Source organism: Rhamphochromis sp. 'chilingali' (assembly GCF_963969265.1).
Source record: "Rhamphochromis sp. 'chilingali' genome assembly, chromosome: 11".
Classification (NCBI taxonomy): domain Eukaryota; kingdom Metazoa; phylum Chordata; class Actinopteri; order Cichliformes; family Cichlidae; genus Rhamphochromis; species Rhamphochromis sp. 'chilingali'.
The window spans coordinates 10,669,612-10,692,676 of NC_137938.1; the positions used below are offsets into that span (position 1 = coordinate 10,669,612).

A 23,065-nucleotide genomic window follows, 5' to 3' on the forward strand; every position below is an offset into this window, starting at 1 on the left:
TGCTTTTATATATAATTGTTACCACAAACATGGCGGGAAATTTCCCCCCACTGCAGTTCTGTTCATGATCCAGCAATGTTTACCAGAGTTAATAAGTTAAACTTTAAACTATGTTCTCTCACACCATACCCATTTTATTTTAAGTTGTTATAAGGAGTTCAAAAATGACATTGTGATGTTAGGTAAAAACATAAATAACTTACAAGAAATTAAGTGAAATCAAATTTAATATGAGAATCCTTGACCCTAATAATGATTCCACTTAATCCTGTGCTTAAATGCTGATCTTGCATGGTGGAAACTGAAATTACTAGCACCTAAATCAGATTTAATGTCAGGCAATATTTACTCCAGGGAAATGCTCAGATGTCTGCAACACTGAAAGACAATCAGACTTAGATTTCCTGCAAGCTTTCACTTTATCAGGAGGCAGTCCTGCGCCATATGCTCTTTCTGTACCAGGGTGCACCTGAACCTCTGAGTGATCTCTGGGGTTCACAGATGTGCTCCAGGATCACATGATGGGAGGATTCTGCAATGTCATGCTTTATGTTATGTTAAGAAGACACAAGCCTCCAAGGCTGTAGTCACCCTTCTTTGCAATGTTGCTAGTGAATTGTGCAATGGTACCCTAGATTCATTCTAATGTGACATGCCAAAATGATTGATGACATTAATTTGCCCCCACCCCCGTCGTGTCATTGTTAAAATAATTGAGTGACAGAAAGTGAATCAGTTAGCCTGGCCTCCGATCTCTGTAACTCTGGTTTTACTGGGCAGTTCACCTGATAAAGAGGCACAACTTTATTTTGCAGGACAGGTTTTTTCTCACTCAGGAAAACACCTACTGATGTGATGAGCTGCAGTGCTTCTAAGCACCTTTAGCCAGCTGTTGCTGTGATTTGGTGCTATATAAATGAAATTGAATTGTATTGAATTGAACTGAATTTGCCCATAAACTGCATTTCATTGCCTTGTACTTGTGACATGTGCAATGACAATAACGTTGAATTCTATTCTATTCTGATTAAAGATTATTACAAACTGAATCATTGCTTGTTTTGTGCACCCATATCTCATGTTTGTTTGTTTTTTAACACAAAGAAATACTGAAGCTTAAAAACTGACTGATACCCTCGATGAAAACTGACTGAAAGACTCGATGTCTACATCGAGTCTTTATATTTTGCTGGAAATATAGGAATAATTGCAATGATTTATTGAAAGATGAGCAAATATATATGCAGAAACAAAGTCTGTGGCATGGCATATTCTCAACAAAGCCTGAACTCTCTTAGCTTTCTGGTAAGTTTAAGTAGTCTTCAGGAATAGTTCTCCAGACTTCTTAAAGGACATTCAAAGCTCTTCTTTGGATTTTGGTTTCCTTTTGTACTGTTCTCTGAGGAGGCCAATCCATGACTTGTGTTTTTTTTTGTCTTCTAGATATGCTTTTACCACATCTGCAGTGTGTTTTGCATCATGGTTATGCTGAGAAATGAAGGCCCCCCCCCCCCTCTAATAATTGTTTTATGGCTAACCTTACATTAGAGCCATTTCTTCAGCAAACAGTCTTAAGTGAACAGCGGATGCATCACTTTAAGGGCCAGATGCATGTCTTTGCTGTATCTCCCCCCCCCCACCCCCTCCACCCCAATCAGCTTTTGATATCTTTTAGGCCAGCCACTTCTTCTTTTGTCCTCTACCTGTTCAGTTTCTGTCAATTTTTTTAGGAACACATTACACAACACGCAGAAATATGCACCTTGTTGGTGCAAAAACAGCATTTTATGCCTGGTAATCTTAAAATTTTGTGTTTTTTGTGACAGGCTGCAAGTAAAAAAGTGCATGAGGAAGATTTAGTTCACTGTGTAGACACAACACTGGCTCGTTCCGTGACTTAGTTTCTTTTTTAATGCTTGAATGATTTATAGGTCTGCAGTTTGTGGCTTATGAGCCATTGCTCAAGACCACTTTAGAAAAAAGTACAAGAAAGTCTGGCTGCTTGGAAGCAATATATAAATAAATAGAGGTGGCTCAGTACTTTCACACAGTGTTGTTATAAGTAAATCAAGTGTCATTGCCAGCTCAAGAGAAATCTTCAGTGCGAGTAACATACAATCACTCTTTACTATAAAAAGGCTGATTATTATCAATACTTAATACAGCAACTACTTGATTGAAATTTCAGTAAGCCGGTTTAAGTGAATTCCTTTTTTATCACTTTATAAATGGCACTCTTTGTCTTATTCATTCAGGTTGAATATTTCTAATTTGCTTTGGGTGAACTGCTGAGTAAAGAAAGCACCAAAGCTTTCACGTGTCTACCTTTCATTTGCTTCAGGTGAGGCTTTTATGTTCATTTATCTGATGCCAAGATCTTATCTATATCTGCAGGGTCAGGTCAGGAGAGTGGAGTGGAATGGTAAATTACATGCTACTGCTATGCCAATGAAGGCTGGATGAATATGAAATAAAGTGCAAAGGGTCAGTCCATTTAACACCTGGCTAACCAGTCGTGAGTGGGATGCCTTTGCACCGCTACCCTCCTCCAAGTCTTCAGATGTGCGCGTGGGTGTCTGTGCTGAGACGTGTTTAAAATAACTGTTTGTGTGTGTGAATGGATGGATTTGTGGTGTCTGTGTGCTCTTATTACTCCTCCCTGAGACTAATGGGATGCGTACGCGTTCGTTCTCATTACCCTTCTCCGAGACTAATGAAGTATGTGTGTGCCAGCATGTGTAAGCGAGTGTGTTAAATTGAACTGCAGTTCTGCTCTGCTGTGTTCAGACTGTTTCATTAAATGATAAAGTTTACAGATGACTCCAGCGGGATCATTATTTAGTAGGCTCGCCATTCATTCCACGGCAGCCACCTCGATCTTTATAAATGACCCGCTGCAAAGAAAGACGGAGGTTATTTTGCACCGCACGGTTAAAGACAAATAACTTTATTATTCTTTCAGGAGACCACCAGAGCCAGCGTGTTTGCACAACCAATTTGCGCTGATATCCAAGATCAGATTTTCTTTTCTTTTTTTAAATTTCAGATAGTGAGATGCTGCATAAATAAACATAAGATACATTTATTACATAGTTGTTTTTTTTTCATTATTTCAAAAGAAATGGTCGCATAAATTGTTGCAAATATAAATTAAAACACTTGAAAAAGTTGCTCCATCTTCTACTTTTTAACCCACAAGTTAGACTGGGAGGCATCAGGGACTTGAGGAAAATAAAAGTAAACGATACAGGCTTAGAAAGTCTTTCTGACAGTTTCCTCTGGTGCCGTCTGAAACTATCACCTGTCTCATCTCATTCCGTCTGCTAACCAGTCACTCTTATTTCACTTCCCTACTCTTAATCTTGCCACAGTTTTCTCTAACCTCTTTTTCTAAAACCTTTCACATCTTCTAATCTTTAAGTTAATAAGAAATTGTGAGAATATTATGTTATTGTTATTTTCTTTTTGTCTTACCTGCAGAATTCACAGCATTGCTTCCATGCCGGTGCACTCATTAAGGTCTGCTAACAGTAACCCGAGTTTATATTAGTGCCACGGTGAAGCCGTGAACCCTACTTTCGCAGCTTTGATCTGCCTCTAACTCCTGTGTTATCTGTTCAGTCACCTGGCATGTCTTCTGCTGGTATTCACAGCCCCCTCTCGCTCATCCTTGATAGTGGCAGTGGGTGAGGAAAGTAAGTGATAACCAAGCAGGCCTCTTTCTCCTTGTCTTTCCCTGTAAATTGAGCTGCTACATGACAGTGCTATTACCTCCAGCTGCCACAGCTAAATCAAACACTTAAGTGTGTGAGTGATTACCTACACTCCTCACAAGTGTCCTTATTCCTTCCTCTTTCTTAGATTCCTTCTGTCTCTTTTGCAGAAGAATCGCAGGACACAACAGAAGAGGGTGTATCCCTGCAAACGTATCGCTTGTTTCTTCAACTTAGTATATCAAGAGTTTACATTTAGTAAAGCAAAAAGTAGTAGAAACCACCTCAGGATGGAGAGAGATGTTAAGCCATATTAATACTGTGAGCTACAGTATTTCAAGCTGCTTTCTTTAAGACACCTTTTGTCCCCATGCAGCCCCACATCGTCACATTCACAGCTCAGGTTTTTATCCAACATGCCCACCTTAGCTGAAGGTGTTGTTGTCATCTGATCAAAGAATGGGCTCCCAATATTCTTCAGGCTTCCTTTAGCGTTCTTTAGTTTGATGCGACTTGTCTTGGGGACTCTAGAAGTTCATCATGTGTAGAGGGGGACATTATGTAATAGATGAGTCTAAAGCATTTACTGGTCTATTTTTTAGAGCTAGAATTTTCAAGTGCCCTGCTGTCTTGGACAAAAAGAGGAAAAAAAACCCATGAATGATTATTTATTTTAGAGTATTGGACTGGACAGATGGATCTTAAAGCTTGAAATCCGTAGCGCAGTTCCCACTGCTCTTCCTCACATCAGCACTGCTTATGTCAGACCTGAAATTCTCCCGCTATAGTTCTCAAACAGAATTTGTTTTCAGTCTCATTACAGCTGCTGCTCTCTCCCTTCCTCACACATAATTACACTTTCTACTTAAGCTGTCAGGTTACATGTTAATGTGATTGTATGTAGGACTTGAAGTTTCTTCAAGAGATTTTTGCCAACTTTTTTGCGTTTAACAAAAAATCTGTCAAAGCTCTTAATTTACATCTCTTCTTATTGCCGTATCTCTTTCTCTTCACCTCCTGACTCCTACGCTACAGGAGCCCGACTGAGCCAAACATTATCATTTCAGAGAACACACACACACACACACACACACACACACACACACACACACACACACAATGCAGCACAGATGGCAGACATGGTCTCTTTCCCACACATGAATAGGTAAATATTTACCATCCCAGATTGTCTTTCTTCCAATCTCATCCTTCTTTCCTCCACCTTTTTATACCGTATACTTATTTTGTCGCTTGCTGCGTTTTGGTTTGTTTCCCGTCCCAGTGGCCGTGCCTTCATTTTGTCACAGGCCACGTTCACAGGCATCTGTTGTTCAAACATACACATATTTTAAATATCCGATGACGAGGCTCGTTCTGTGTCTATGGGGACTCGTGCACGTATGTATTGAACGTGTGAAGTCTTTAGCAAACAAAGAGTTGATGGTGAGATTTCTGAAGCTTAATTCAGCCCATCCAGGCTGATTAGGGATTAGCTGGAGATTTTAATAGTAGAGTTTAGCCTTCGTGATGGTTCCCTGTCCCCCTGTGCAAAACTTAACTAAAACCTAACTAATAGCTAATGGAGGCTGCTGTCTATGGGGGTGTTGTCCATTTGCCTCAGTGAAGCAGGAGCAGAAGTGACAGAGAGGAAAATACACAGACAAAGACACATGATTTTCTTCAGCAGCGCCTTTTAAGCACCTGCTGAAGTCTCACCATTAGTCATTAGAGTAGCGATTGACTGTATGCTCTTTCTTTTCTCTTCACATGTGTAATATATTCTCAAGGTATTCATTTGCTTTCCATTATAACACATCCATGGTCTCGGACTTCATCAAATAGTGACCAAATTAAATGCAGGTTTTCATGCATCCTAAATATATGTTTATGGTTCATATATGGGGAGATTGTAAGTTGTCAGTAGGGGTGAAAGCGGAGGATGTTTATGCTTTATTTAAATCCTGCTGAGTTTAACATATGAAACTTCATATTTAGACTTTGATGATGATGCTTCTTTCACAATCTATTTTTAACATACATTTATTTTTGTCTGTGTTTTGTGGCAAATAAGACCCTCTGTGGGCTTTTCTTTAATAAATATAAAATCTTTATTTAACACTTTTGTCACTCACTCACTTTTAATGCCTCAGTTATTGAAATGTCCTTTTCTGCTTTCTGTTTATCTCCTTTCCACACACAGTTTTGGGGTTTTTTTTGGTAAATCTTTACTGGTTTGTCTACTGGTTTGAAAAACACGCATTTTTAAATATGTCTGAAGGTTCTCAGTCATCCAGGTCATCGGAAATCACATGATAGGGTGGGGCCAGTTTTCACAATGAGCTCACCCCAAACCCTGGCTGATTGGGACCTACACCCGCTTTCACACCTTGGCTCATGTGATTAGGTAGAGGATCATCAGGGGGTCCTTTGTCCCTCTTTGGGGGGGACACTCCCACTGGGTTTAAATCTGGGACTCCCCATCACTGACTCTTAGAACTGCAGAAGCTTCTCGAATGAGAGGTGAAACGTCTTCAAGCAACTCAAAGAAGTCCAGACGCTTTTCTTTCCAAGCTCCTTAGACTACGCATTTTTAAAGCGCGCATCCTCAAAATTCTCACAAGCAACAGTTGTAAGAGCAGCATTAGAGCGCTACTGAATATCAGAAAGCGTTTTCTAGGCGTATAGGTGTAAAATAGAGCTTAAAAAATTCAGTGGAAGGATACAAAACTTGCAGGCTTTATTAAGGATTCAAAGACGTATGCATGCCTCATCCGCTGTTTAAATTATGCCCGGTGTTTTGTGGCAAATGTTAATACAAGGTTAAAAAGACAAACCAGTGTTTCAGGATTTGAAGTTTGTAAAAATAGCTCTGTTCTGCACCGCTTTAATTGAAAGCGAGTTGAGCTGAAATGTAATTTTACATCTTTTCCTTGATGTTTTTTACTTCCCATCTTTCTTTCTTTGGGTCTATCTTTGGTTCTTTGTTTCTCACACTCTCTGTTTTTGAAAGGTGAACAATAACAAGATCCATTTCTCCTCTCTCATTTTAACAAGGACAGTATCAGTGTGGTTCTTGTTCATTAGTATCACATATCACACCTCTGTCACCCTTAGATCTGGAGGAGGCAGAGGTGTCAAAATGACACATGTGCGCGCGCATATTTTTTTACCCTCTCCTTCACCGAAAGAAAAAGCCACAGAAGTCGATTCGCACTAGTTCCTGCTCTTTCCCTCAGTATTCCATTTTTCTTCTGTTATTTTGCACCCCTGGCCTGAATTGTGCATTTTTCTTCATAGCAGCAATGTGTGAGTTTCTAGTAGTATTACAAAAATGAAAAGCACCTAGTGCCTGCCTTTAACTCCTCACTGCCACCACTACCCAAGGGCAATAGGAAATTAGATATACGTGCCCTCTGGAGATGCAAGAAACGTCTTTGTATTTAGAAAAAAGTGCTTGTTTGTTCATAGTGCTAATTTTATTTACCTTCCCTACCACTGCGTTAATAAAACAGCTCAGGGGATTATGAGCAAGAGCTTTAAATAGCAGTAAATTAGTTTATTCAGTATTTCTTTTATCCTTAGAATAGATGAGCTTTTCATTTTGTGTGTGTGATTAAATCTCATGTGATGCACAGGCTTTCTTAATTGTGGCTTGTAGGCCACACTGACACAATTGGGAGGCTCATCATCAGAAAATGAAATATATATTCTCATTTTCAGGATACTTTAGCTGACTGATTGTTGTAGGAGGGTACAGGCCTTCACTAGTTAGTTATTTGAAATACTCAGTAGAACTGCAGTTTCAGAAGATCCAAGGAATCGGTTTTAATGAACGATCGGGAATTATACATTTATTCAGCCGTTTGACCATTCCTTGCACTGTGTTTTAAACGTAGCTCCACTTCTCCATATGATAGTTGTCAGGCAGATCTGAGAGGTCAAGGATGCCTGTGCCCGCAAGCTGTGATTTAATATTAATGACCAGCAGCCAATTGGAAGTCATCAATAGGTCAGAGGTTATCTTGGGGTTGCAGATGCAGGAAGTTAATGTAATTAAAGATGCATCACATTGTCGATTGCAGAGAAAGTGTCTCTTCCACTCTTAATTTCTTTGTTGAGCTGTCTTCTCTTTGTAAGGCCCTTTAATATGCCTTTGTGCGTTTTGATTTTTGTCCAAATATCTTGTGCTTTGCATGGATTTTCATCCAAACACTCCTTATAGTTGTCTTTTTCTGTGTGTGTAGCACATCTGAAAGCCTTTGTAAGAAGGAAAGTGACTGGAGAAAGAAAACAGATTGAAGGCATAAATAGAAGGCTACATGTAATGGTCTCGTGAGTTGTCTTTGACAGGGTGCTGTTACATGAGGATGCTCCTTCTGATTCCACTCTGTGCCTGTTGTACTTTGATAGAAAGCTTGTAGTCAGTGGTTTGGCTTATTTAAATATACATTTTATTTTCTGTTCTGTTTAAAACCTTTTCCAGTTTCAATTTTTACAGAAGATTCTATTGGAAGGCCAGTTTCCCAAAAAATCATTTAGATTCCTGTACTTGTAAAATGCTTTGTCTTTAGAAGAATTCTCTTGTGCTACTTTGGGCTTTTGGGCTAATTGGCTGTTAATTGGAAGAAATAGTGATAAATAATAGTAATAAATGCCTAAATGCCTTTGGGATTAGGTGTTATCGCTGAAATTTGTGGTAACACATGCTGTCAGTCTCAATGGGAATGTCATGTCCTATAGGTATGCACCTTTTTCCCCTATGGAGTTCTTTTCCAAGCCACCCAACAGCTGTCAATACAAACAAAAATACATGGAAGAAATCATTGCATTTATTCCCACAACATTCTACTGGCCCCGATTAATCCAATGAGCCAGCCGGTCAATAATCAAATACTAATGATCGGCAGCAGAGGTTGCTAATTAGGTTTTGATTGGCTGAATCCTCCTGAGTCCACGGGGAAAGGCACTACCCTCCTTTCATGTTGTGGTGCCTTAGATAGTTCAAAGGTGCACAGCAGCAGTGGACAAATGTCTGTGATTTCCAAACTCGGGCAGAATCTTATGTAATAAATTAGGTAGTAGTTGGCTGTCAGTGATTGTATTGTGATTTGTTTTTGTGTGTGAAACCAAAGTAAAAGTAGTTCCACAAGATGGATAATATGAACCAGTGGTCCTAAAGTGCTGTAGATTGGTTTCATAGCAAAAGTGGATCTTTTGCTGTGGATTTTTAAAAGGTAAATGTTGATAACATGATGTTCTATGACATGGTTTTCATCTAAAGTAGTGTCCTGTAACTCTTGGTTGCACGATACAATTTGTCAATAAAGCTAGTGCAACACTTTTTGTGCTACAAAGTAGCTACCAGTATCTTTACCCAATCAGCTGAAATTGTTTAGTGTAACAAAAAAGAAGCAGGACAGACATCCATTATTTGAGAGGGATTAGTTTCCATTTCAGAGCAATAAAAATAGAGATGAATGCCTTTTTTATACACTATTTGTTTTTAAAATGATTTTCTAGGATATAGCAAAAACTTTGAAATTCCAACTAAGTGTCTCTGTCTTTCTTTCTCTTATAGAGTCCCTGGTGTAACTATTGCTACAGATATAATCTGTGGTTTTCCCGGAGAGACTGAGGAAGACTTTGAAGCAACCATAGACTTAGTGAAAGCCTATCGATTCCCCAGTCTTTTCATCAACCAGTTTTACCCCCGACCCGGTACGCCTGCCGCCAGGTTGGAGCAAGTACCAGCACATGTGGTGAGTGCAGACACGGACAGAGTTTCGATCAGATGCTCTGAAACATGCCAATTAAAGAAGCAAACTTTAGCTTATTGTTACTTAAAAATGTAAAAGCCTTTTCTATACTTGTGAAGATTTTGCATTATTTTAGTATCACTAATCCTGAGATGTATGGAGGAGTGACTGCGAGAGAACATAAATCAAGCTAATGCGCTCCATAGACATTTATAGACATTATTTAGCTGAAAATCTTCTTAAATAATAAATTGTCTGAAGCATTTTTCTCTCGACTTCCCAGGAGATCTACATGTTATTAGTAAACATTGTCTAACGGTGGTAACAGTCTCATCTGAACACATTATTGTTCTTTGTATAACCACCCAACTTGCGACACATCGCTTCTCTAGCTTCCTACATCTCCCCATCTGCTGCCAAATAAAACAATTAACAGCTAATAAAATCTTAATTGTTTGCAAAGGTGTGTGAGTGAGGGAGGGAGTGAGAAGCAACGCAGACTGAGCATATCACACTCAGTCACACCAACGTTTTCTTGACCTTTTCGCTCATGGATTTCTCAGCTAGATTGCTGTTTGGCGGAACTAAATTCTTATATAATGAGCTAAAGCGTTCATATGTATTATATCAATGCTAAGTAATAATGTAGTTGAACTTTATGATCACGCCGTTGATTATACACATTTTTTTCTTCATAATACACTTTAGCAATAGTACACCTTGTGATTTTTTTTTTCCACTTAAGGAACTAAACTTAACACGCGATTATTTGCAGTTGTTTGTAAAAATCTTTACTCGTGGAAAATTATTTACTATTACTAAAATATGATCCTGTTTCTAAAGTTATTGGACAAAACGTGCAACAAAATGCAACAGCTCACATTACTGAAGTGCTGCCGTTGCACATGTGCTGCTTGTGTTTGTACTTCTACCTGAAATATTTTCTTTGACCTCCTTTTTCTTTAGTTTGACCTTTTACATATGCTGTACTCTATACCGTGTTGTCTTCTTTCTTGCCTTTATACTCCAATACTCTGTGCCATCAAAGTGTTGACACATCTCTTTCAAGTGGAGTGTCTTCATAAGTCATTCTCTTTTTCCCCTTTTCTCGCCTTCCTCACTTTGCTCTCTGAGGAGAAGCCGGGTGCTTCCTAGAGGGATCAATCCCCAGACACAACCACACTGCAGCTTCTATTCTTCTTTATTTCCCTCTTCGTCCCTTCTCCTCTGACCTTTATTGTCTGTGTTTGGATTATAGCACAATCAGTCCAAGACTTCATTCAGCTTTTTGAGTTTGAAATGTGACATGTAAGAAGACCTTTAATTGTCAAATTAGCATCTTTTTGTAAGACAAGAGCTTACAAAACTGCTTCAAAATAACTCAAAACACTGTAAAATCCTAAAAACTGGACTTCACTGAACTGCAGTGCTCTGCTTTTAATACATACAGAATATGGTTTGGCATTTTGCTGAAATAAACAAGCTAACCTAATCAAGAAGCTGATTGAATGTAGGGCTGTGCCATTATGGCCTAAAAGTACTATTGCAATTATTTATCATGTTTTTTTTTTTATTGATTTTAAGCATCAGAAATATTTTTATTGTAGTGTCAGTTAAATATAACACTGATATGTTAACATTATCGTTATCTTTATTCGTGCTGCAAATCTTTGCATCAAAATAAAATAGTTCCTACTTATTTAAATTCATAGAGTCACTTAAAATAAAGTGAAGTAAATTACAATGTAAACATATTTGATATAAAGAAGCAAAATATCAAGTCTTTCAATTCTTTCATCGTGGCTGATTAATGGATGTGAATAAAATTTATAACTCAACATCTATGAGATCTCTCTCCATTTCCCCTGTGATGCACTGCCACTTTGGTAAAGTACCATATTTGTCCAGTAGGTAACTCTTTTTCCTGAAGTCTTACTAGTAGTCGTAAGTTGTTACTCACTGTGTTTATTGGACAAATGGAATACAACTACGGGACTACATTGTGGATTTCAGTGTTCTTGGTGACCTGGATGGTTACCAGTGCTGGGAATAACAGCATTGCAAGTAACGGCGTTACTAACAGCGTTACTTTTTTTCAGTTACAAGTAATCTAACTAATTACTATTCCTATCGTTACAACGCCGTTACAGTTACTAACAAGAAAATGCGGTCCATTACTATTTTTCAACAAACAGACGGTTGAAGCTGTGTTCAGCTTACCGCATTTTATATCAGTTGTACGGAAGTAGCTGACTACGCAAGTAATCTGGACGCTACAGCTTTAAGCAGCTGCGTGCGCTCCCGCGGACGGTAATCACGATCACTGTCTAGCACAACACCTGGAGCTAAGGGGGCAAAACAATAAGTTAGGACTGTCGATATATCGAGTTTTTTAAAAATATCGATATTTTTATACGAGATATAAGATGTGACAATATCGTTTATATCGATATAGTCTTTGTTACGTAATTATACTTGTGGAGCCGCAAGTTTGCCTCTCTTTCGTCAACTTTTGACTCTACGCAACGATACTCTGCCTCGCCTCTCTTTCACTGAACACAACTCCCCCTCCCCCATCGCTTCACCTGCAGGCAACGACAAGATATACACGGCAAATCTCCGTTAACGACTTACCACCCATCGCCCTGTGTGTGGGACTGGACGGCGTCAACGTGTTAATGAGCTAACCGCGCTAACGCCACGCAGCCCAGAGGGGCTGCACAGCCTAAAATCCTTTCATTTTCTCAAAAGTTGACAGCGCGCCTTATGTATGAATTCTGGTTGTGCTTGATGACCGCGAACCGATTTTATGTGGTACACGGCGCTCAGCAATCTGTCAAAAAATGTTTTGGTACGACTTTGGTAAGCTACGGAGCTGCACCACTTGATGGATTGTCAGAGCATTACAGCTACCGAGGAGCCTCGCGGAGTAATACGTACTGTGCTTCAATGTAATATTACCGTATTGTGTGTGTATAAGGACCATAAATGGCACCTGTTAAGAGACATGGTTACGAAGAGGATTTCAAACTCAAGGCTGTCAGTCACGCAGTAAAACTTGGGAACAGAGCAGCTGTGAAATCTGTCTGTCTTTGTTATTATGCTCAGCGTCTTTTAGTTTACATTTTGACTGCACAATTGTGAGCTCTTTGTTTAGCACAAAAACAACAGTTTTCTTTTATTTATGGAGCATTATTATTTAATAAATGCTCATAATTTATTTTTGAGTAATTTTTTTCATGTACATCTACGCTGTATGTTAATAAAAGTGCCTGTGTGACATCTGGGACACAGCGTGACTAAGAACTCTTTTTGTTCTTTATGGCTTTAAAAAAATATCGAGATATATATCGTATATCGCCATCCAGCTAAAAAATATCGAGATATGAATTTTGGGTCTTATCGCCCAGTCCTAGCATGAGTGCTGCTGTTTGACTGCAGAAGAATAAAGTAGTCGTGGTAAGCCGATCACATGACCACTTAAAGACAAAGCAACAAGGTGATATATACCAGTTTATAAATTGTGTTGATAGGCCACGTAAAACCACAGTCATGATAAACAATATATACGCGGCGTTTTTTCCTCAATAGTTTCGTCACATTTACTGTCTAAGGACAGCGCTAGCAAGCACTCTCTACTTATGAGCAAAAACAAACAAACAAACAAAAACAAAAAACAGGACGTTTTAGGAGTGACGGCGAGAGAGAGAGAGAGAGAGAGAGAGCGAGCAGAAAAAGAGAGAGAGCGAGTTTTGATATGTGAGAGATTTGTGACATTTAGCATGTTTGGAGTGTGTAGTTGTCTTGTGTAGTTAGTTTGTAGTGTTGTGGACAGTTTTGTGTTGTGTGTCAGAACAATGAGGCGACTGCTGTCTCCAGGTAGAAATAGGAGTGATACACCTGCTGCTGTCAGACCTGCAGGCATCAGGCTGTGATGTTCTCCTTTATAGTGGACAGAAATTGTTTTTTGGGAGTGGCACAAATAATTTGTGTGGCATCTTATTGAGTGCAGAACAGCTGATTGTTCTGTAAATAGTTTGAAATGGTTATTTAAAAAATCAAGGTAAAAGGTAAATAACTTTGTTGTTTGCAAAACTTGTGCATAGGATTTTAAAATTGACAATTTATATTTGCATTTAAAGTTATGAAATGTGATTCATTAAAAATGTTTGTGGTTGTTACACTAAAAAATATAACTTTTTCTACTCTGATTTTATGTTTTTTGTCTGATTTTAGATCAATTGTGTTAATACAGTATGTCAAAATGAAAACATAAGTTTACATTCAGACACGTGAGGTTGTGCTGAAAAGGATGACACCAAACAAGGCAAAGTAAATAGTTTTTAAAGGTGAAATGTGGAGGGAAAATCAAAAGTAGTTAAAAATGGCCAATTATACCTGGGACCCCAGGGTATAATTATTTTTTTTTTAAGTAACCCAATAGTTACTTTTCAAGTAATTAATTACTTTCAGAATATTGTAACTCAGTTACTTTTTTGAAGAAGTAACTAGTAACTATAATTAATTACGTTTTCAAAGTAACTTGCCCAACACTGATGGTTACACAGACACACTGATGAGGCTCGCTTTTATAGACATCTGAGCTGATGCTGGGCAATTCACGAAGGTAACGTGTTCCTGGCCTTTATGTATTCTTCATACTGCGATTAGCTGTGTTGCATGTAAAGGATCCAGGACTTCATCTCCTGCCACGCCAGATGTTTGCATTTTGTCTTGATGATCTGTTACCTGTTGCATTTCTGTTTTTCATCCTAGTGTTATTAGGCTGAAACATCACATGCAGGCATGTGGAGTCAGGCAGTGATGAAGAGAGCGCTGTATTTGCTTTTTTCTTTAGCGCCCTGTTGGCAGAGCGCTCATTTTGAAAATAGTTTGATCATCGAGCACGATTGATATAAAAATTAAACTGTGTAGCCCTAAATAGATGCCGTGATATGTCGGTCCAAAACCTGTGACCTGGCAGTCACCCGTGCCGTGTTCATTGCTCAGTATTGCACCCAGATACCATCATGGATCCAGAAGTTTTAACTGTACACCAAAAACATGCTGGATATTTCTTATCTTGGTGAGGCAACATCTGTGGTTTAAATAGTTCTCAAATTGATACTGTTGCACTGAGTCACTGGGTATACTGGAAAAAAATCATTGTAATAAAGAACAGACTTGCCTCACATGAACAAAAGTCCATATTTAGGTGCCTAGAATAAGATGGCAATCATTTGTTTTTTGTTATTAAACTTTATAGAAAATGTACATTTTGAGGAACAATTTAAAAGTGACAGAGAATGGTATACATTTCTTGTCAGAGAGACAAGAAATATATACTCGTGTGGCTCTCTATACCGTACACCTGCTTCAGTGGTTAACATCACTGCATCAGTCAGCATGCACCTGTTTTCAAACACAAACACACACAGCAAACAGACGACATCTAAGCCATGTAGGGTCGGTCATTAATAAAGTGCACCAGATGGTTTGTCTGGAATACAACTGTGTTCAATAGCCACAGGAGGGATGGATGGAGAACTAGATGGATTAGGAATGGAGGTCTTAGATAAAGAGTGTGTGGAAAGGAGAGCAGATAGAAAGCACTGCTGAAAGGGAGATGGATGGAGGAAATAATGAGACAGGAAGAAAAGCATAAAGGGACATGTCCACCGTGATGCATGTTGGGGGTTCTGCACAGCCTCCTAAATGTGGCCGCTGATGTTGATGTAAATGTATGTAGTGAGGTTTTTCATAGTTACAGTTTGGTTTTGAGGGAAATAAAGTAAACCATATTTACTATATTGTACCAATGACTGCTAATGGGTCACCACAGGGCATCTTCTATGTCCGTCTTGCCCTATCCCTTGCATCCGTCACACCAGCTGTCTGCACAAACTGCTTCTCTACTCCCTTGAATCTTCTGTGTTCTTGCCCAGCAGCTCTGTATTCAACATCCTATCTCCAACATATCCACTGTCCCTTCTCTACACGTGTCCAAACCAGCTTTGTCTCCAAGCCACTCAGCCTGAATTTGTGTCTGATACACTCATTTCTAATGTTGTCCATCTTGGACACCCTCAATGAAAATCGCAGAATCTCTGGTCCGGGCTCCTGTCTTTTTGTTAGTGCCACTGTCTCCTGAAAATACATCTGTATTGTACTGATGAGACTCGATGTCACTGTGTAGAAACGACTCCTTTTCAAAAACGAGGTTTTTTTTCACGCTTTGCTGCTTTGGCACTCGATGAGCTGAGGACAGAAAAGAGAATTTGGTGCAAATATTTGGTCATTTCTAAATCCTGATTTTTAAGGTTAAATTGTTTTAATTTGACATTCTATTCTCTAACAAGCAAACAAATATTTGATTAGAAAAATACAGTCATGAGTGAAGCCTGTCCATCTTCACGTCCAGCTGTCCTGTTCTGTTATGACCTGCTGTATTAGATGACTTATGAGAGAATACTCACTTTAGATTCGAGTGTAGGAAAACACAAAGAACAGGAGACCACATGGATGGAGAGAGAAAGCTATCGTGTTGAGAATAAAGGGAAGTGAATATTATTAGCTTGGATCCCTCTAATCATCCCCAGGTGACTCGAACCTAGCCTTGATGAATGAACTTGCTAAGTAGAAGCTGTTTGGATGTCTGCTGGTGAGGCCGGGTTTTCCAGTGAGCAGCTGCACGAGACAAAGAAAAGAAAAAAGTGATAGCGAAAGAGATTGGCTGCTCAAATGGGACAGTGTTTTTAATTTCCCCTGGTTGTAATTGGTTAAAAACTCCATTACCCACGAGGCACCAGTGCAGTAGCTGTCAAAGTAAAACAGCTGGCCAGCCACCAGTAGCTCCATCTTCAAGCCTCTGTATCATCTATCTATGCCTGGACACACACTCAGAAAAATCCACGCTTCCCCTCCGTCTCTGTCTGTATTTGAGACAAAACACTCCTACATGCATAACAGGGGAGCTAATAACAGTTGGTTAAAGGGAGTCTAGCAGGTATTAAGTTGAGTTAATGGTTAAATTGCTGTCTATGCTAGGGAGGCCTACATTTGATTAATGAGCTCCTAACCCACTAATAATAGAAGACATTGCATTTTAATGATACTTTTTTTTTTCTTTTTTAATTCAAATGATTTTTTTCTGTGTATAGGTCATCAGTGCGCTGTTATAGCTGGAGGGGAAAGCAATAATAGTGTGTGAAAAATAAAGTAGGCTTTTTGACTGAAGGGAATTTTGTTTGATGTTGAAGAAGGACGATTGTGGTGAATAAAGTGTCATTTTTTTTAATTTGGAGAAATTCTTAATTAGAACACTTTGACTGTTGGTGCACTTGAAGCATATACTCTCAAGAAAGCTTTTCAAAACCCTTTGGAATTATGTAGATATCATAATTGATTACTCACAAAATGTGATTTGATCTTTTTCTAAATCACAGTTATAGACAACAATAATCTGACTAGACAAATAACACAGCAACAGCCATACTTATCATGCCTTATTGAACACACTGAGTAATCACTTTACAGCCCGGGCTCGAGAAATATACGAGCCTCGGTGGTAATGACTCCCCAAAAGCTACTTGGAACCAGGTGTTCCATTAAAACGAATGCAATTAGAAGTGCAGGTTGTAGATGTGCTCCACCTTAAAAACAAAGGTGTACAAAATCTGGTTACTTTAGAAGAAGCATTTTACACTTTTGCAGCATTTCCTACTTTGTATCCATCAATCTATTAAAAAAATGGGTGGCAAGAGCTCTGTTGCTGCTCTCCCTAATAGTAGTTGTGCCACAAAGATACCACCAAGAACAAAATGTGCAATTCGGAAAGAGCTGATATAATCTAAGGACACCATGAAGGAAATCAAAAGAATTAAGAACATCTCGGGCAATGTTCTCATATCTCATTGGATAATGTTCTGTGCGCAGATGAGACAAATTGACCCTTTTTACCCTTTTATCTTAGCTCTGCACAAACCCAAATTTAGAGGGGAAAGGCAACAAATACTATATGTATTTTTTAATTTTTATCCCTTATAGTCCCCACACGTGAGATTTTTGTAGTCCTCTGCATTTAACCCATTCACTCTAGTTTTACACATTCATGAAGAGACGGGGTTAGCTGTTGGTGGATTCGGGGCGAACACTCTACCTACTGAGCCATCCCTTCCCTGTACAACACGGGAGCTGCATAGTTTGGGGCTGTCCTGCTTCATAATGCCTCAGGCTTGGATGGCTTGCAGTCACTGATGGAAGAAGGATTTGGTTATTTTAGGAAATTTTCAGCGACCAGTCTTCGATCTAGTACTCGGAGGAGACGTTGGGTGATCCAAAGTCTTTGGATCTGGCTAAGTCAGGGGCGTGGCTTTAACCCTGGTCAAATGACTCAGGGGGCCTTTTCATGCCAGAAATGTTGATGAACTGAAAGTGCTTTGTAGGAGATAATGATCCACAATTTCTCTTATAAGCAGATACTCATGAAGACTCAGGCTGCTAAATAAACTTTGCTACATTTTAGCAGTTTGCATTATATATCTGTGGGACAGTGGTGTGGAAAGCCTCCAGCAAAAGTCCTGGGCTCAGGTCCACTGGCCGGTGCATTTCTGAGTGGCTTTTTCAAAGCCATACATTGGCTTTGAAATGTTTAACTGGCAATTGTAAACTGGATGTAGGTGTAAATGTCTATGTGTTAGCCCTGTGATAGTCTGGTGACCCCGCCTTTTGCCTTATGACAGCTGGGATAGACTCCAGCCCTCGCACAACACTGATTTGACTGAGCGGAAGAGGATGGATGAATGATGAAAAAAAGAGAGTAATATTTTTTATACGCGTTGCTTAACTGAGATAGTGGGTAAGAAAATGTTAGTTTAGTGACCTCTGTGAGAGAGGAAGGTCATAAACCCCACTGTGACCACTCTGTGATGCTTTAGGAGGTGTAAATCCTTCACAGGCACAACTCTGCAGTTGATGCCTCAGGTTCTTTGACTATAGATATAATGACGCTCGAGCTCTATATCATTAACATCTGTTTGCCATTAGGGAAAGACAAGTGGGCGCATATTGGTGACCAGAAGCAATTTAAGTATTGGCAAGATCATTGTTACCTTGCCCCACAACACACAATCATTTTGGCATGCTGGAATAATACCAGTATGGGTTTCATAGACACACACGTGCAATTACACAGAATTCTACTGCCTTGCGTCACAGAGTCATGCAATCGATATTTTTTTGTGAATTGACAAACTATGCGCAGGGCCTCACTGAATTGCAGTATATACACAAAAATACTCATTAAAAACAGCTTCTGCTTGTCATGTACAGAGCTGGTAACTTACACACAAAAACATACATATAAAATCAGTCACTCAATCATCAATAAACCATTTAGAATCCCGTTATTAGTTTTATGTTTTAAGTCGGTGAAACTAGCAGTTGTTTCCTGGTCTTAATATTGAATCTTTTCAGATGGTGTCGTTAATGATCACAAAATCAGAGCTTGATCAGATCAACTCTTTATGAGCTTTGTGCTACTACTTGTTTATTAGATAAGATAATTGTATTTTTTATATGATGGCTTTTATATTGTTTACTTGTGTCGCCACTGCTCCTGCGTTGGAATTTGGCTACATTCATGTAATGTCACTTCTGGTTTTATGAAGCATCCGTCTCTGGGGACAACAACAGATGGATGTCATGATAACAACCATTGTTCATCATCACCCTGCTGACAGGTCCACACGCTCACGGATTGGCTTTGCATTGCCGGGTTGTCACTAACACAACCTCGACAGCATGCAAAATTAACTTCGAACATGCACCCAAACACACGCAGATGCACACACACATATCTGTGTACAGAGGGAAAAGTCATACATGTAATGCAGAGCGTTTGGAAAACTTGATAACATTAAAGATGTCATGGGATCATTTTTAGGTGAGGCCAGAATGACTATTTGGACAGATGTCACATTTAAACAAACTAAAGTGTGATGTTTGGTTTGTTTAAATCAGACTCTGGTTCGTTTCCCTTTGGTGTGGTTTGCTTGTAAAAATATGAACATGATAATTGCACTCGGGTGCAGACCGATATATCTGCACCGGAGGAAGTGGTCTAGGTCCGGTTCACAAACAAACTCCAGAGCAGTTTGTCACGGACCGGTTTAATGTCAGACTATATTTTCGTGTTGCGGATAAATACAACAAAATGAAATGAAACGACCAAGACAAAAATTGTGATTTTTTTTTTTTTTTTTTTTTTTAAATATAATAATAAACGCGAATTCAGTGTGTAATTGTGTGACTTTATTAGCTGCGTCCTTCTGATATGCACCAACAACACTGAGAGTAACATCCTCCTCTCTGTCCCTTATTCTCTCTGGTCACTATGGTAAAGCGTAAATATTTCTTTCAAAATAAGACACACAACTACAACACAGGGAAACAGAGTTAACGATAAAAACTTAGAAAACCATAAATTTCACACCCGAGCCTCAACTCTCGCGGCCCAGTACCAAACGACTCGCTGACCAGTCCGGGGTTGGGGACCGCTGATGTAAATGATATTATGTGTTTACAGATCATCTGCGGTCTATTTGAGTTTTAGTCTACACATCTTTACCTCTAGACTATAAACTAATACAAATGATTAGACTTTTACTGCTATAGCTAAGAGTGTAGTTCTTATTCTAGGACCCACAGACAGAGCAGTTGTGGGATAATGAGAGCATTCAGCTTTCTTTAGCAGCTTTCCACAATAGTCGGGAGGTTTAAAGGAATTTTGTAGCTCCTATCTTAAAGGTTAGGAACAGGTAAGTTGACTTGAGAATATTACAAAGCTGTAGGATTTCAAATAATGAGCTGAGGTTTCCACCTCTTTCCGATCTGGTGCGACACTGGGAATGTATCTCTTTTTTTCATGAGTTTTTATCTTTTAACAGCTTTTTTTAGGCTCACATTATCTCTTTTTGTCTTCTGTTTGTCTGTTTTTATGTTGATCTTTGAATCCCTTGTATTCATACCGTTGTCCATATGAGTGTACAGCTTTTGTTTTTTGTGTTAGTCAGTATGTGCCTTCGAGTTGGCACGTTGTTGTTGTTTGTTGTGTTGGTGCGTTGTGTGTATGTGTGCTGCTCCTGAAAAGAACCAAATTCTGCTGAGTATTCATTGGGGCTTGATAAATCCTTACCTGGAGTTAAAGCTGTCTTAGTCGCACTCTCTCACACAAGCACACCATGGAGTATCAATGAATACAGAGTGATGGTAAAAGTTATGAAGGGATGATAAGAAGGGGGAGAAAGGTGTTGAGGAACAATGATGAGATCGCTGCTCAGAGCCGAGGTGCTCAAGGCAAAAGGAGAGAGTGCAAGAAATTATCAAGAGACATACTTACGTGGGGGAGAGTGGGCAAGAGAGCGAAGAATGAATGATTAGAATGAGTTTTCCCCCTCTGGAAAAACAGAACAGGAGGAGGAGGGGCATTGAGGGGTCTGTGGAAAGGCAAAGAAAATGAGAGAAAAGAGGATTTGTGGATTCCAAAGAACCCTTTGGCAGAGGAATAGAGAGGGAATCAGATGAAAACAAGAATGTGAGGATGGCAGTGGGACGGGGCCAATGATTACAGGATTGTATGGATCAGAAGAGGCTTGAGTGAACAGACAATGAGTAAAAGATGGGTAACATATGGAAACAGAAGAAAGCGAATAGATGGGAGGAATGGAGAATAGAGCTGCAAGCTATGAGAGGAGCAGAGAACAACAGAAAAGGTCCAAACTGGCCAAAACACAACATTTCTCTTCATACACCACATCTTTTATTGTATTATTATTATTATTATTTTCTTAATTTGGCCTAATTTTTCTCTTATCTGTGGACTTTAGCAGAGGCTGGCATGCTTCTGAAACTTGACTACACCATGTTGTAAATATGGTTAGTTGAATGTTATGCTTGGTTAGTCAGCAGACATTTTTCCTCTACGTTGAAAGATCAAGCTGTCTTTGCTAGTCTGGAATTAGCCTGTTTGTCCAGCTGTGCAATAGCAGAACAACAGGTTTTCTGTTCAGCATGTACGGCTCATGCTTAAGGACATTCAACTTAACCCTGCACATTCTAACACTCAAAAAGACAGAGACACGAGGGGGGGAGAGCAGGAGGGAGAATAGCTATGAATGCATACTCCCTTTAGGTACAGTACCATATTTATATGCCCTTTCCCTTTAGCCATACATGGCCTAATCAGTGAGCTAATTAGCACTTTCTGTAGCTGCATCAGCCTCATGTAACTCATTGCATTAACAACTGCCACAGATCAAACCGTCGCCTCTCACGCTTGTGCATCTCATTATACAGTAAGTACACGAAGGCCAGACTTTAACTAGAAATGAAATGAAGCATTTTCTGCCACAGATGGTGTACAGATAAATACATTCCAACTGTCCGTTCATTATTATTATGAATTCATTGTGGGCATACTTATAAGCCTTGGCTTTTTTCCATCCATTTGAAGTAATCCAGTTAATAGCAGTGGAGCTGTAATGTATGTCCATATCTGTATAATATCTCTATGATCATTATCAGAAATACAGAGGACAAGGAAATGCAAATAAGATGTATCACACGTCCAAAGAAATGTTTTACAAACAAAGCAAATAAAGAAGGACGAGAAAATTCAGGCTGTGAATCAGAAATCTTTTGTTTCCATTGTTGAGTCGGACTAGTTCTGTATTTTTGTAGGTTTTTTACCTTACAATATAAAGCACCTTGAGGCAACAGTTCTTGTGTTTTGGCGCTATATAAATAAACCTGAACGGAGTTGTCATTTTAAAGTTCTATTGTTAGTCTTGTAGTAAGAGAGTAATCATGTCTTTTTAACTACGATGGAGCTACATTTAAATCAAAGTGGTTAATTAGCACTAAAGGTTTGAATGTGTTACTGCCACTGTTTCAGGAAAGCTAGCCACAGTCACGATGAGTGGTTAGCCTCTGCTGTTGTTGATCGGTTGATCTTGAAAAGAGTCACTTTTAGATGTTTATTAATAATTGTACCTGAATTAGGTGACAGACGTATGTAACAATGTTTAAGATCAAAAACTGAAACCATCCAAGGTCACAAATCTTCCCGTGGGTTTGCACTTCCAAAAATATGATCACCCCCTCATCCAGCTTCAAACTCGATACTGCACCTCTTTAAGTCTCCATCCAGATTGTCATTAAAAAACATAACGTCATTTATTAGCGAGGTTATTTGTTTTGTGTTAATTATGTAAGTGATTCTTAAACATTTCTTTTTTTTTTTCTGTCTGCAGAAGAAGCAAAGAACTAAAGAGCTGTCGCAGGTCTTCCACTCTTACAACCCTTATGACCATAAGGTAAGATCTTTCACTGTTTGTCCCTCAATAACTTTCCTCGCCAGCGTGAATTGCAGCATTTCTTTTTCAACACTCTATATTGCTTTATTTGCTCATTTAATGTATCTGAACGAGCCGAGCTTTGAGCTTTCAGTGTCATTCGTCTCTAGACCACAAGGTTAGTTGTTGTAGGTCACCATCGCTGCCTTGTATTCAAGGCTGTGATGAATTTTTTGTCTCTCCA

At 39.2% G+C, this 23,065-nt stretch overlaps 1 protein-coding gene across 1 annotated transcript in view; it reads left to right on the forward strand.

Annotated features, from left to right (window-relative positions):
- Positions 1-23,065, forward strand: part of cdkal1 (CDK5 regulatory subunit associated protein 1-like 1) — a 259,938-nt gene that overhangs the window by 170,445 nt on the left and 66,428 nt on the right. The window contains exons 11-12 of the mRNA XM_080896109.1: positions 9,292-9,472; positions 22,780-22,842. Of these exons, the coding sequence (XP_080752235.1) occupies positions 9,292-9,472; positions 22,780-22,842 (244 nt within the window). The remainder of the gene's footprint in view (positions 1-9,291; positions 9,473-22,779; positions 22,843-23,065) is intronic.